The sequence below is a fragment of the Colletotrichum tamarilloi genome (assembly GCF_030869305.1).
Source record: "Colletotrichum tamarilloi strain Tom-12 chromosome Unknown Scaffold_30.1, whole genome shotgun sequence".
NCBI lineage: Eukaryota > Fungi > Ascomycota > Sordariomycetes > Glomerellales > Glomerellaceae > Colletotrichum > Colletotrichum tamarilloi.
The window spans coordinates 319823-335216 of NW_026849413.1; the positions used below are offsets into that span (position 1 = coordinate 319823).

General features: G+C 54.8%; 4 protein-coding genes across 4 annotated transcripts; 2 read left to right on the top strand and 2 right to left on the bottom strand.

Annotated features, from left to right (window-relative positions):
* Positions 1-400: 400 nt before the first annotated feature.
* On the bottom strand, positions 401-2635 carry CTAM01_08582 (major facilitator superfamily transporter; the record flags this gene model as incomplete). The annotated part of the gene is made up of 6 exons (XM_060524602.1): positions 401-564; positions 658-727; positions 840-876; positions 1149-1671; positions 1734-2236; positions 2289-2635. 6 exons carry the CDS (start codon positions 2633-2635, stop codon positions 401-403), a joined length of 1644 nt encoding a protein of 547 aa, XP_060380821.1.
* Positions 2636-5088: 2453 nt separating this feature from the next.
* Positions 5089-7280, bottom strand: CTAM01_08583 (beta-glucosidase 6; the record flags this gene model as incomplete). Its single annotated transcript, XM_060524603.1, has 2 exons — positions 5089-6662; positions 6713-7280. 2 exons carry the CDS (start codon positions 7278-7280, stop codon positions 5089-5091), a joined length of 2142 nt encoding a protein of 713 aa, XP_060380822.1.
* A 462-nt stretch (positions 7281-7742) lies between these two features.
* CTAM01_08584 (transketolase) lies at positions 7743-10682 on the top strand (the record flags this gene model as incomplete). Its single annotated transcript, XM_060524604.1, has 6 exons — positions 7743-9018; positions 9358-9590; positions 9675-9693; positions 9785-10043; positions 10119-10256; positions 10340-10682. Coding segments are annotated over 6 exons (2268 nt in total), but the record flags the coding sequence as incomplete, so codon positions are not given.
* Positions 10683-13499: 2817 nt separating this feature from the next.
* Positions 13500-14119, top strand: CTAM01_08585 (cytochrome b5; the record flags this gene model as incomplete). The annotated part of the gene is made up of 3 exons (XM_060524605.1): positions 13500-13615; positions 13734-13860; positions 13955-14119. The coding sequence occupies 3 exons, from the start codon at positions 13500-13502 to the stop codon at positions 14117-14119; spliced, it is 408 nt and encodes a 135-aa protein (XP_060380824.1).
* Between the last annotated feature and the right edge of the window lie 1275 nt (positions 14120-15394).

Sequence of the window (15394 nt, forward strand, 5' to 3'; positions counted from 1 at the left end):
ACAGCCCGACACCTTGGGCACTTGCAGACGGTTACTGCCGTCCACCTCATGACGATCGACGCGATCAACAGCCGCATCTGCTGCGCGCCGACTCCCGCTCACTAGTTGTCCAATAATGCCGAGTGGCAGCCCAGCTCGACTGCCTGGGTCAGGAACGCGCTCATCATGGCAAGATGCGCACCCACGACCAACAACACCGGCAGCGAGGCGACATGCGGTCACTGTCAACCATTCACAGCCCGGCAGCCTCTTTGCTAGTCCTCCACACCGATGCGGAAAGTCTGTGCGGTGCCGTCCACGCCTGATCCTTCACCGGCCTTCGCTGAATCTCTCGTTGCATTGTCACCTTCGTCAACTTTCTTTTTGTCCGTTGTGGACTTCTGCCCTCTGCTGCCTTGTCTCACGCCCGCGTGGCGAACCGACTACGACTTCTGATCTTCTTGCCATACTTGAAGAAGATGTATGGAAACGGGAGCATGGCCACCGTCAAGAAGGCGAGCAGTGACGAAGCCCAAGAATATCCAAGCTTGTTGTACATTTGCGTTCCAAACAACGGGAATGCGGCTGTTGAAAGGGAAGTCCAAGTCAGCACCGCGAACGAAACACGACACCTCCCAACTGAGTGGTTGAGAGCGTTAGTGCCACGGGGCAACTCACCAGCGAACATGCATCGCACAAACGCATTACTTGCGAGGGCCGAGGCGGCGTATAAAGGATAAGCATCGACCTGTGAGCCCCAACTTTAGCACAATTCCTGCCGTGTAACCTCCGGGCCTGAGACTGATTCCAAACCCCTGGAACGCCACAAGCGGGGAGCTGGCGGGACATATTCCACTTACAAGAAACGTAAAGATCCCAGTGAAGACGAGGAGAGTTCTGCGGCACATCAAGACGGTCAGTTGCATACTCCTGCATACAAGATGGGAAAACAACACCACCCCACGCTCCGTGGAAGCCTGACAAAGCATGCCTAACGGCCGAAAGCACACGCCAGCGCATGAACCTGCAGAAGCCTGCAGATGGCCTGCTCAAAGCAACCACGGGGTTGTCTTGTCACGGCAGCAAGATGCGCATGTTGCGGAACCACGGGCCTTTTTCCAACTTTGGATGATGGGTGCGATGCTGTGCGAAGGGAAATGTGAACTTACCCAGCTCCAAAAATGGAGGATCCAATGATGGGCATGATCCAGTGCACATGAAGACTCCAACCAAACCAGAAGATGCCAATGGGACAGAGGAAGGCTCCCAGGATGACTGGTGGAAGGCGGAACTCTGGCTCGCTGGCACCCTCGACGCCCGTCTCCTTTTCCAAGTCGGCCATGAGTCGACTACGGATACGGTGCCACAAGGGGTCCGTCGCGGCGGCAAGGAACATGCCCACGAGGATGCCCAGGAAGGTGAGACCGACTTGCCACAGGTTGAAGCCATGGATCGTTGTGAAGACGAGGGGGAATGCGCCGAAGAAAAGGTACAGAATACCCAAGAGAATGGCCGAGAAGATGTCGAGGCTGAGGACCATGGGTTCAAAGGCAATGAGCTGGAAGGGACGCATCAAGGAGATGCCAATTGTCTTGATGACGGACTTGGTCATGTTCTCAACAGGGGCCTTCCACCGCTCGTCACCTGTCTCTTTTCGGATCTTGCGTGCCTTGGTCCGCAGGACGATCGGATCTGGAAGCAAAAAGTCAGCTCTGACAAGCTAGTCTGAGGGCGCACCCTCCATGGACACTCACGATAAGTCTCAGGAACGAATACGACAATGGCGACCAAAAGCGCAAAAGCCCAGATGATCATGACATAGTAAGTCCATCTCCAGTGTGCGTTGTAGTTGACGAAGCCACCAATCAACGGGCCGATGCATGGTCCGATGAAGGGAGCAAGTGAGTACATGAGCATAGGGGCTTGGAGCTCATGACGAGCAAACAAGTCACTCACTGTGCCACCGGATACGGCGAGGAAGGCGCTGCCAGACAAACCGTCGAAAAATCGGGCAACGATCATAGTTGCAATATTCTTGGCGACTGCTGACGGGATGATCCAGATGACATACATGGACCAAGAGACGAGATAGATGGGCCGGCGTCCGTAAAACTCGCTGAGAGGGCTCAGGAACATGGGGCCCAAGCTGATGCCGAGAACAAAGACTGACAGGCCAATAGTGCTCACCAGTCGGGAGTTGCCGAATTCTGCATCCATCTGGGCATACGTCGAGGTGTAGATGGAGCTCGCAGCGGTACTGTCTTGCACGTCAACATCTCATTACAGAGTCGATGGTTGACTTCACTTACACGCAAAAACTCGCGCACGATACAATGGATACAATGAGCCACTTTCTCGCCTTGCCCAAACTACGTGGACTCATGGGATCGCTGTCGCCGCCCTCGAAAGTCACTTCATACTGGTCCTTTTCCGGTTCTCTTGGCGAGCTGTCGTCTTCTTGGTAGTCGTCACAGCTGTAGCCGTTTTGTGACCGCGTCCGGGTCAATGATCTTGACTGACGGAGTGACCGTGTACCGGCGGCGCCCGTGCGGATGGGCTCGAAGCCCGAGTCCTCGTGGACTGTGGTGCTGTCATCGTCCTGATTTGATGAATGGCTCTCGGCCTTTTCAATGTCTTTTTCGACTTCGTTCGTCATGATTATCGTCAGACGCCGCAAGGGAGAAAAGCAGCAACGATCCTCGACAATTTTTTTTCCTCCAACTTAGGTCTTACTCAGGGCCGCTTGATAACGACTTGATATCAAGGGCGCAGTAGTCGGCCGATTGCGGATGTCGGATATTTGTACGGATATCCCGCGTGGTTATTATGGGCCTGGTTCCGAGTTCCAGCGGTCGTGTGGATCGTGACAGGATCAGATCAGTCTGTTGCTGGGCTGGGCGTTACTGCGAACGGAGGTATGTGCAGGGCAGTGGTTTTTATTTGGAAGTGGGAGAAACGGCTCCTCTCTCACTGCAACTCTTCCGATTGTTTCAAAGACGCAGAAGAAGAAACAGTGAAAGGGACGAGTCTGTTCATGGGAGAGGACCTCTTTTTCATGGATTTTGCAGTTTTCCCGATAACAAGGCAAAGAAAGGCGCGAGGACCTCGAAGTGGATGGGATAGTGGGGACCTCGCGCCATCGGCACCGCATCCATTCACACGCATTAGTCAAAGACGACCGGATGGCTAGACGGCGCGACCCGTTTGGCAATTTTTCCCATGCACTTCTCGACGATTATTCAGCCCAGAACGCGGTTCGCTCTTTCGAGAGGAAGCACACCGCGGACTAGGGTGGATCTCGTCATCGCGGCGAAAGGGAATAAGAGAGGAGAGGAGAGGAGAGGAGATGGAGAGGGGCATGCAGGTGTGTCATAGAGCCCCCTGGATGGGGGACAAAACTGTGGGATGGATGACGCTGCGTTGGACCCTACATCGCCTTGGGGATCTTCCAGTTCTGCATCGGAGCCAACAGCCTATTCTTGCGAGAGCGGATGGAAGGGTCCAATGAGAAGGGGTCTCGAGCTATTCGGCGTTAGTTCGTGCGAGTTTTCGATTGCTAACATTTTATTAGTATTGTTATTATCTTTTGGCTGCACTTACGTTGGCCGAAAGGGTGATAGAAGGGACGGGGTTCTCTCGGAAATAAACCGTCATGGATATGACGTCGGAAGAGCCGAGATTCACCACGACCTTTTTGGCTCATTCCAGACATTTCACAAGTCGCGGTTTCTCATTCAGCTGGCGGCAGCGGGAAGAGACGGGGGGATCCTCGGCGTCTGGAACCTGGGATCATTTGAGACAGGAGGCGCCTGCCACCTCTTGTCACTCCTGCAACGAGTCACAGGTGCTAAAATTGGCCCTGTAACCTTGATCTGTCGACTGTTCGAGCAACATACGTCGAGATGTGGTGCTGAGTAGAAACCCAGCCCGTCTTGGCGGAATTCCACTCCACGGCTGTCAGACGCGGCCCGATGGAATGGTTCACCGACCACAGACTCGCAGAGGACGTGCGAATTCGCGATAAGCTTGGTGGTCCTCTCCCATCTATCATACTTTGGCTAGCTTCCGACTCTGTCCATCTTGAGATCTGACTAGATGGGTTCAGAGTTCAGACTGCCCAGCATGTGGGCTCTTGAGGTGATCGATCCCCGCTTTCGCATGTTGCATGCCCAGCAAAAAAACACTGGATTGTCACTTTCGCTTCTTTTGTAGAGGGCCGAAGCCGCGAGAGGGTTGTCAGTCACATTGAATTGTCGGCAGCTTTTCCCGGCGCCGGGCGAGACCGTTATCTTGGTCTCCTGCCCAGTGTCTGTGCGCATTGACAATTTTTCTGACTGCTTGCCACACACAATATTTAGGCCATTTCTCCCCGCGGCGCCGGCTCGCCGATCGGGGCCTTTGGGGGTGGCTTAGCTCAGATGGGATTGAGAGTAAGGGAATCCACGTGTTTTGATTTGTGATTTGAGGCGTGGAGATCCTTTAAGCTGAGTATCCCACGGAGTTACGATGAGGATTGGTAATCTAAAACGTTCACTACTAATTGCCCATGATTTACAATACTGAAGCTCACCAACAACTTGGGGCAGTGCAAGGAGGCAGGTAGGTCAGATAATCCTCGATGACCCGTGATTTTTTCGTCATTTCCTTCTTCCTTCTTCCTCTATCTATCTACTCTGATGGAGGTGAAATCATGTGCAGTCTCCATAAGTGTTATTATCATACATGAGGCCCCTTCCCATCTTTTCCTTCGTACCTCTGTTTACTTACATGATCATCATCATGATGAGCCCGCTACTCTTTCTAGTATACCGATATTTCTCGCTTTCGTTGGGTTTGAAAATGCAGTTTGCTGAACTCTTGACCTCCGAAAATAGGGGGTAAATGACAAGAAAAACAATAAAGATGAGAAATTAAAAAACAAACAAAACGCCCGTTACATGCAAGATAACACACACATATAAAACCCCCGGTACGCATGTCGTCGGGCAACACAATGCACGTCGTCAACAGAGCCGCACAACTAGGCCCACTCACAAAGCACCTCACCTCCGGACCTCCGGTACGGAACTTCCGAAAGTTGACTCATTTTTCCGTCCGTTTCATTCCCTCTCACATCCGGTAGGTCTCCGCCAAGCTCCCAAAGTCCGGCACGGTCCCGGAGCAGTCAAAGTCCCGATCGTACGCCTTGGCCGGCAGGATCCCGGCCGCGAGGCCCTTTTTGTAACTCCACAGCGGCGCGCTCTCCGTGTCCCACGTCCAGTACCACCACCCCCACCCCTTTTCGAACGAGTGCATCTGCGCCTCGGCAAACATTTGCAAGAACTTCTTGTAGTCGCTGCTGAAGCCGCCCGCGTCGCCGTTGGCCGTGTCGCAGTCGCACTTGGAGTCCTGGGTCGGGCACCGCGGCTCGAGGATCGACGTCGTCGCGTTGCCCGTGTTGTAGGTGCCCGTCCACCGATTGCCCCAGCCGACGTTGGTCAGGTGCTTGGCGCAGTCCGTGTCGGCCTGGGACCACTCGGCGAAGAGCGTGGGGCCGTAGCCCGTGGAGGTGTCCATCGACTGCTCCGTCTGCTCCGTCCACCCGCTGCAGGCGTACTCGACCTTCTTCTTGTGCGTGTAGACGATTTGGTCGGTGTTGAAAATGACGTACTGATGTACGTCGAGCGCGAGGTCACTGTAGCCCGTCAGTTTCCCCTGCCAGTTGGCCAGGCCCATGAATCCGTCGCCGAACACCACGACGCCGCCGATGCCGTTGCCCTTGACGAGCTTGTAGGCCTGCGCGGTCCACGAGACCACATCGGCGTTGTTGAGGTCCACGTTGCGCGGCTCGTTGGCGAGACCGTAAAAGGCAATGATGTTCTTGTAGCGGTCCTGGGCGAAGAACTTGGAGAGGCGGTCGTGCATATCCAGGCTGCGCTGGGCGTTGGTCGCGCCGTCGGTGCCATTGAGCCAGCCGATGGCGCCCTGACGGCCCGAGTGGTTCCAGCCGTTTTGACTACCCGGGAGGCCGTGGACGTCAAGGTTGACACGGAGGCCGTACTTGCGCGCCCACTCAATGCCGCGGAGGAGGTAGCGCCACGAGGTGCGGAAGAGGTAGGGGTCGCCGTCGTAGACCTCGACGGCCCAGTAGTTGAAGGGGATGCGGACGTGGTCAAGGCCGGCGTCGGCGATCTCCTTGAAGGTGGACTCGGTGACGAAAGTCGAGTAATGCTTCTCGAGGACCTCGGCCGTCTGCTTCGTGCCGAGGTGCTTGCAGAGCGTGTACTCGTCAATGATGCCGAGGCGGGAGTCGTAGTTGAAGAGGGAAGGGGTGATGAAGGGCTCGAGGTTTAGCCAGCCGCCGACGTTGACGCCGCGGGCGGGCCGCGAGCCGTAGGAGCCCCAGGCGTCTTTGAGCGCCGGCACCTTGTCGTTTGCCCGTTTCGAGTCGTCCCAGTCGGTATAGAGACCCATGACGGGCAGGTCGCCGACCATTTGGTCCGTGAATGTGACGTTGAAATCGGTTGTGTCATCCCATGACCACGGATCGAGGTAAGTGCCGCGCCACTTCATCGGGACGCTGTCCTTATTTCCGTCGTCGAGGGTCGTTTTCGTGTTGCTGCTCTTGTTATTGTTCTTGCTGACCACCACGGCCACTACAATGATGATGATGAGAAGCACTAATGAGACACTGAGACATATCCCTGATGGCCAGTTAGTCAACATCTCCAGCTCCCGATTCAAAGCAACCTACAAAGCTTCTTCCGCTTCTTGACGGGTTTTGGAGGGTCCTCCATGAGATACTCCTTCTCGAAGCTGTGGTCAGAGCTGTTCCACCCTCCGCCTCTCAAGTGGCCTCTTGACCGTCCCTCCTCCATAATCGCGCCACTGACCACCCGTTTCTTTTTGTTCTTGTGTTCCCTCCTAGGCTTTTCGTAGACTGCCTCCGTATCCACCTCTCGCCGCACCCGTTTTGGTCGTTCTGTGGGCGCATCTCTGTAGGCTGCTTCGCGTCGTGCCCTCCGTCTCTCCCGCCGCTCTGCGTCTGCGTCTGCATTGGCGTCCCTCGATGGTCTGCCAGCACCCACACTTCTTTCTTTCTTTTCCCTTCTCTTTTGCCTCTTGACGTTATCCTGGTTCAGCTTTGCTAACGCATCCACGGACAGCGACTGTGACCTTCTCTCGTCCCTGCTTTCGCCAGAATCTGTGGCCGGTCGTCTAGATCCTTCTGCGCGTGATCGTCGTTTTTTGTTGTGGTGTTTCCTGCCCGATGAGTCTCGTGGTCGATGCGACGACGGTCTCGAAGATTCACCGGGCGCCATCTCTTATTTTGTCGCAAAATGTCGTCCTCGTTGGGTGAAAGTGACCTAGTCGCCGTTGCACTGGAATGATTGCGACTCGGATGACATTCCTGACGGTTAGGTAGAAAAGGCACGGTTTTGCGGGAAATACGTTTGCGTCGTGTACGAAGTATCCGTTGGCCTTCACTTGGTGCCAGGGTACCAAGATGTCGTATTCCAGTTGCTCCTGCCTTGTTTTTGGAGGTGCTTTGGCGCATCGGCTGTTGGCAGGGCAACAATCGACCTTGAGCTCTGGTCCCAGTGGCCCCAGTGTCCCCAGTATCTCCTTATCAGGGCGTTAAGTGGCTGCAGGGGTCTGTGGCTGACAGGAGCCGCTTCAACCCCGCGAACGCCGTCGCAAGCCGAAGATTGACTTACATCACCCGCCATCCTTCGGGTTAGCAACGAGGGCCTACCTCGTCTGAGCAGGCTCCCGTCCTTCAATTCCCTTCATCTCTACGAATAGAACTCACACAAACCACAAGGCATTGGCTTCTCAAAAAGGGATCTTTGGGTTTTCTATCTCTCTCTGTACCATTCATAATGAGGTCGTCGTCAATTTCATTACGTCCACTGCGGCGAGCGCTGGCGCCGTCGGTATCGACGCAGCTTCTGCCACCCCTTGCAACGGGCCCCCGGCTCTACTCGACACACCCGCCCAATGCAAAGCTCAACATACCCGTGGACTACGCGACAACGTCACTCCTCGCGCACTCTTCACAAACTGCTCTCGGCACGGCCGAATTACCGGCGGAGGTGCGCGATGGCACGACAAAGAAGATGAACCTGTTTCAAGCCATCAACGATGCTCTCTCCATCGCCCTGGCTGAGGACGACTCCGTCATGGTTTTTGGCGAGGACGTTGCCTTTGGCGGCGTCTTTCGGTGCACGATGAAGCTGGCAGAGACGTACGGTGCCGACCGCATCTTCAACACGCCATTGACGGAACAGGGCATCATGGGCTTCGCCATTGGCGCGGCCGCGGAGGGTATGCGGCCGGTTGCTGAGATACAATTTGCCGACTACGTCTACCCGGCCTTTGACCAGCTCGTCAACGAGGCGGCCAAGTACCGATACAGGGACGGCGCCTGTGGCCGGAGCGTTGGTGGTCTGACGGTACGCATGCCCTGCGGCGGCGTCGGCCACGGCGCCCTCTATCACTCTCAGTCGCCCGAGAGCTTGTTCACGCACATCCCCGGTCTGCGGGTGATTATGCCACGGTCACCTCTACAAGCCAAGGGTCTGTTGCTGGCGGCCATCCGCAGCAACGACCCGTGCATCTTCATGGAGCCCAAGATTCTGTACCGCGCGGCCGTCGAGCAGGTGCCCGCGGGAGCGTACACGCTGCCGTTGTCCAAGGCGGAGGTGCTGAAGGAGGGCAAGGACGTGACGATTATCTCGTACGGACAGCCGCTGTATACTTGCATGTCGGCCATACAAAAGGCCGAAGAGGAGCTGGGCATCTCTGTTGAGCTCATCGATCTTAGAACGCTGTACCCCTGGGATAAGGAGACGGTATTCCAGAGCGTGCGCAAGACAGGCCACTGCATCGTGGTGCACGAAGCGATGGTGAATGCCGGTATCGGTGCTGAGGTTGCTGCCACGATCCAGGAGGATCCTGATACCTTTTTGAGGCTGGAGGCACCGGTTGCAAGAGTTGCTGGATGGAGCATTCACACCCCGTTGCTTTATGAGAAGTTCAACATCCCTGATGTTGCAAGTAAGTGTTGCCTCCTCCCCATGATAAATGCTGCAACGATTTCTAACGTATCTCAGGGGTTTATGACAATATTAAGCGGGTTCTGGATTATTGAGACTTGGTAGGGGACCAGGAGTGATAGGGAAAATAAAGAAGAATAAAATTCAAAACATAGCACATACCCTTAATGACATGCCATACAACTTCATAAGTAATGTTCTGCTAGCTTTGGATATGAATTGGATGCAGGTAGCAGCGAACCCGTTGACATGTTCGCTTCGTGATGGGGAAGTACACCATGAGTCCACTTCCTTCAGCTTAAGTGGAGGTCCCGCGCTAACAATTAACCCCCTTTCCCAGCCAATCCGCCCCTCCCCATGTCCCGCCTCCAACTGCCCCGCATTACGTTTCAACGTTCGAGAGAGGCAGACAGCTCTCCATTTACTCCGTACAGCCGCAATCGTCACCGACTCAACGACAGACCGATTGCGCGACTAGAACCTTTGACTCTTTTCGCCGCACTAGATTGCAACCTCACAATGTCCCAAGTCGAGACCGTGTCCTCCTTCGTGGAGGGTGCTCCCCCAGGCGAGGTACCTTCCCACTTGCCTCGAGCTCCATCCCCTTACGACGCGCATGACGTCGCGAACCGCACCCCAAGCTGACCTCGATTGAAGCTCGCAGATGTTATTGCAGGTAAACCGCACTTGCCTACCCTAACCCCCAATTCTGCCACGAAGACGAATGGGCCGACAGCTCCGAACGAACTGCTAACACCGTCGCAAAGATATCAAGTCGCTCACCGTATCGGACCCCGAGATCGTGTCCAGCCTCGAGCCGGCGTTTGAAAAGTACAACGAGGAGCAGTTCGTCACGGTGAAGCTGCCAGGCGGAAGCCAGCAGGTCATTGTTAGCGCGCACAGCTCGCTCGGCGACGGCCAATACTTTGACGTGGAGAGCTCCACGAGCTTCTCCTTTGACCACACCACACAGAAGGCGAGCAACGTGCAGAGCTACGTTTTGGAGAGCGCCAACTCGGACTTGATGTAGGTTTTTTTTTTTGACGGGAATCGAGACAACAAGATGAGGACAGTGATGCTGAGAAAGAGCTACGTGAACAGCAAGTCGACGTTGAAGAGCCTCAGCCCCTATGTCCAGGAACACTTCCCCAACGCCGCGTACGGCGTCTACCCCACCGAGAACGATTCCAAGGTTGCCGTCATAATCGTCTCGAACAAGTACTCTCCCAACAACTTCTGGTACGTGATACCCCTACAGCGCTCTTCCCTAAGCGTTCCCCACCGCCGCGGGTGCATGTACTAACCCATGGGATTACTATCAGGAACGGCCGATGGCGATCAGTGTACACCTTCGACCCCTCCTCCGAGGCCCTCGAGGGCTCCGTCAAGGTCGACGTGCACTACTACGAAGACGGCAACGTCAGGCTGCTCACGAACCGGCCCAGCCAAGCGTCGGTGTCATCGGGCACGGGCGCGGGCATCGTCAAGGAGATTGCGGCGTCGGAGAAGAAGTACCAGGAGGAGCTCAACAGGGGGTTCACGAGCCTGAGCGAGGGCGCGTTCAAGGGGCTGCGACGACAGCTGCCGGTGACGAGGCAGAAGATTGAGTGGGACAAGATTACCTCGTACAGGCTGGGCCAGGATATTGGCGGTGGCCGGAAATAAAGAGAGAGTGGGGGAAGAAGGACAGAAAGAGAGAGTCTTTTGATTGTTAAGGGCTACATATAGAGTGTTTGCTCGACTGGTGCATTCAGCATGCCAAAGCTAGGAATGGTTTAAAAAGCTTTCTTTACCAACACATCACTTTTGCTGTCAGGAGGGTCTCCAGTGCAAAGAAGTACCTTGGTAAGGACGTATGCTTCATTCCCACGTGTGATCCTGGGAAGGGTGTCGACAAAAATAGACTGCGGAAATCACTTCTTGCCCCGACAGAGAGACTGAAGGATATTTAGCAGATAAAGAATGCAACTGAATTACCCCTTTTAGCTTTCGGGCCATCAGGTTGTCCATTGCAGCAACCGTCTAGAAAATAGAGGAGGAAATGTGTGGTAGACGGAATTGTCAATCGAACCGGCGGATATTACCTAATCGGGTAACATATCGCGATGACATCTTCACGACCGCCCATAATGAAGAGAGCTATCGCAGCCGATCATCTAAAAAGAGTCAAGAGCTGAGGCCTGAATCTCAATCTTGTTACCCCGCGCGTTCCCCGCCTTTTGGGCTCATACCAAGTTACAGGTGGGAAGCCTGGCACTCGGGAGGGAGTTCAAGGGGAATGACGATACCGGAGGCCGGAGACCGCACGGGACTGCCTCGGCATCATCCCGAATTTCCCGAAGGGTGGGTTGCGGGATTGGGGGGAAATATCCGTACGGCGGAATTGGACACTCGATAGGTTCCATACGTCAGGAAAACGTGTCGTTCGGGGAATCAAGGAAAGTTGATGCTGGCCTCTCTCTCTTTTGTATTTCGTGAGTTCATGATAGCTGAGGTAATGTTCCGTTGGAGGAATTGGACTGCCCGTATGCTCCGTGGGATCCGGACTCTTTTAATGGTCAGTGATCAGTCCGTCCGAAGTGTGTGTGCGCGTGTGTGTGAGCGGCCCTTTATTTGCGATGTCACAGATGCGAAGTACAGATATGCAGTGTAGTAGTGTATCCCGTACGTGTGTGCCCCAGCTGGTCCAGTCCAGACTCCCAGCTCGGAGAGCCAGGCTAATTCACCTAGTCCAGCCCAGGAAACCCCGCGGAACGGCGAGATAAGGCAAGATCCGACGGAACGATAGCGTCAGTATTGAGTCGATTGACGACGAGGGGAGGGAACGGCGCAGATGGCAAGGGTGGGGGACGGTATGCGTTCCCCATGGAAGCGGGATTTGGGAACAATGACCTTGCAGCGGTACGTGTGGGCATTTGCGGGACTTGGTGTTGCAGTCGGGCTGTTGGTGAACCACGAGAAGGCGTGGGAAGCAGCAGCGATTGGCAATGCGAGTTTACGAACACGAATAACTGGGGAATTTGACCCCGAAGACGAGAGGCCGTGCCGGACCCTTGTGGAGAGTACACAGAGACACTCGGTGTGCTTGGGGGGACGTTGCAGTCGTTTTCTTCCAAGATTCCTGTTATACAAGCTGTACCGAATACTGCGTAGAAGGGCATTTTGCATAATAGAACCGCTTCGGTAGCGGACACCGATGTGATTCCGCCCCGTTGGAGGATTGGAGGGGCCATGCGTTTCGAAACGAGCTAGCAACGTGCTCTCTTTCTTTCTCAAAGTGTCGATCGACCGCGGAAGCTGGGGGCGGTAAAGAGGTGGAAGACTAGGTACGAAGTAACCCCTGGTACTAAGCGGCGAGTGTTTAAGTTTTGCAGCGGGAGCCCTGACTCGACAATTCGCTTTGGGAGTATCAACGGGCGGGGTGAAGCGAAGGAAGACGTGGCTGGTCCAGGAAAGGCAGTTTTGCCTTGGCCCAAGGTCCTTGGTTCCGGTTGATGGCTATGGCAAATCGACGCGGGTGTTGTAGGTGAGTGAGACTCGAGTATACGAATTACCTTGGCCTGAATGTGAGAACTTGGGGTATGTGAACAGGGTGTGAGCTATGCGTCAAACGGTGGCAGCCTTGGAAGGGTGTCAAATGTCTGTCTGGCTGGGGTTCAACTACCCGAGTGCGATGCCGAGAAGGAGGCCGGCGAGCTTCTCCTCTCTGGTCTAAGCAAGAAGGCCATGGAACTTGTGGAAGTAGTCGGGTCCTTTCCATTGTCACATACCTACCGGTAATACCTTACTTGCCTACTCAGGTAGTGTCCTGACTCTACAAGGTACCAAGTTCCGCCAGCTAAATTGGCTCCCCCCTTTGAAATCGCACCTTCTTCCTTGTGCTGCCGCCTGCCTTACTGTGGTGCCTCTCTTAAGTATTCCCGGCCCACATTCACTCCAGCGAATCACGGCAACTGTGCACTAATTTCTTCTTTTTTCATTGGCTCAAGACACCGTCCACCCCTGAGCGGACTGCTAGTACCAAGCCCAGTACTGTTGTGAGGTGTCCACAGGTAGTGACCGCTTGGTCCCAGCGGAAGCTTCCATCAGCTGTCAGTCCCAGTCCGCAAAGTGCTGTGCTTTCCCCCCCCCCCGATTTTTAACGGGGTCCCGCGATAAAGCAGTGTGAACGGGCTCAACAACATCCGAGGGACCTCCTTCTCGTCCGATTCCTTTTTCCTTACTTCCTCCTGCACCAAAAAACCTCCCCTTCCTCTCTCACCTAATCTCATCCCCAAAGCCAAACTTTTCCGCCTGCGATTCTTTCCTTCCGCTCTGTGTTGCGCAAACCGAATCGAATTCTTCACACCGAATCCTAGCCGAATCAGCAAGGACCCTCAACAAACTTCCCACCCCTCCGATAAACAAGGAAGGAAGAAAAAATAGGAGCCACGTTTACCAACAACAATCCTTTACCGTCTCTCTACACACAAACCAGTCACAATGGGCGCTGTCGAACTCACCTACCAGGATGTTGCTGAGCACAACACCAAGAAGGACATCTACATGGTCATCCACGACAAGATCTACGACTGCACCAAGTTCGTCGACGAGCACCCGTAAGTACTTAGCTAGACCTGCTTCTGCCTCCCGCCACTCTCGCGCCAGTACCCCTCCTCCTAAGGATTCCAATTTCTCTCGACGAGTACCTCCAACTGACCTCTTTTTCCTTGACAGCGGTGGCGAGGAGGTTCTTCTTGACGTCGGTGGTCAGGATGCCACCGAGGCTTTCGAGGATGTCGGACACAGCGACGAGGCCCGCGAGACCCTGGACCAATTGTACCTCGGTGACCTGAAGCGCCAGGTGAGTCAAAGCAATGATTCTTATGTTACCGCGATCGCGCGCGCAACGTCCGAGCTGCAGAAAGCAAGCGTGCTGACTTCCCCCCTTTCTACAGCCCGGAGACCCTGCCCCCAAGAAGCAGGTTGCCGCCAGCAGCTCAGCTTCCAGCACCGAGAGCCCCGGCTTCGGCATCGGCCTGTACGCCGTTCTCCTCGTCGGTGGCGTCCTCGCATACGTCGCCTACAACTACCAGCAGCAGCAACAGCAGCAGTCCGCATAAGACACAAGCTGCATTGCTACGGTCTTGGGCTTCTTTTTACAGCAAAGCAGAAAATGCTGAGAGGGTTAAGGGGCTCCCACCACGATCGCCGCCGCCGCTCCCCCGAAAAGGGGGAAACGAGGATGCGCGCGCCGCCGCCACTGCGATGAAGTCGGGGGCTCTGGTCATTGTCTTCAACAGGCGGAAACTTGGGTTTGAAGAGCGAGAGAAACGGGGGCGCAAAGGTTTGTTTTGAAAGCCTTTGCGTCACCTTGAGGTCCCATGGATGTGTTACGAGCTGGCGCAGACGGGTTACAGGGGAGCTTTTATTCACAGGCAGAGGATCTGGCTGGTCGAGCAACGGCCGAACCGAATCTGCCGGGAGAAGATATGCTTTTAATAGAATATACGTTCTGGTCATGATACTTTGTTGGAGATTCCGCACTGGATATACTGGGTAGTGGGCGTCGTTGCTCTAGGCACACGATAAAGCAATCGTTTAAAGCATTGCGTTCTTTGGTGATTGTACAAACCGCTTAGCAGTGAGATCAACAGACGGAGCTTTGGGTACGGCAATTGAGATTGCAGTCACAGTGACTTCGCCCACGAAGATTGAAGGTTGAGCTGCTACAGTTTCACGAGTTGCCGCATACTTGCGTTCACAAATTGCCCTGAGAAATCAACCTTCGCTTCTCCCAAGAAAGCTACCACTCTTGCGTCAACCTGGTGTTTCCATGAGCCAGCATGGCCCGTGCAAATTGTAACCCGCGTTCAGGTCCCTCCCCCATGCTGTTAATCTCGGAGACTCAATGTGCTAGAGGCCTGGAACCCATCAGCTCGGAATTTTTATGCGCGAGAAGCGGAATCGGGGCGTCTCCGTATTCCGAACCAACCGGATTGCACCGTGGCTGAGTTATCTCACTCTCCAGTCTCCACCCAGTCACCAGCCACGTCTGTGCGCCACATTATCGAACGTCCCGTCCTGGAGAATTGAACTGACCAGCAGCAGGCAGACAGCCAAGCACCTTGAAGTTCATTACTTTCCATTGTATCGACAAAGCAACCTTTTTGCTTCTCTCCCACACCTGCTGTCAACCTCGCGACACGGACGAATATATGCGGGGTAAAAGCGAACCGCGACAAAAAGATTTCGGATATTTGCAGGCTTCCGGGCTGATTAGCGATCGAGTCGAGAGGAATACGGTCGGCGACTTTTGGAGGCTGAAGCTGGGATAGCTCGACGATTGAAAGAGAGAGAGGACAACAACGGTGCGACCCGCGAGCGACGATCGATCT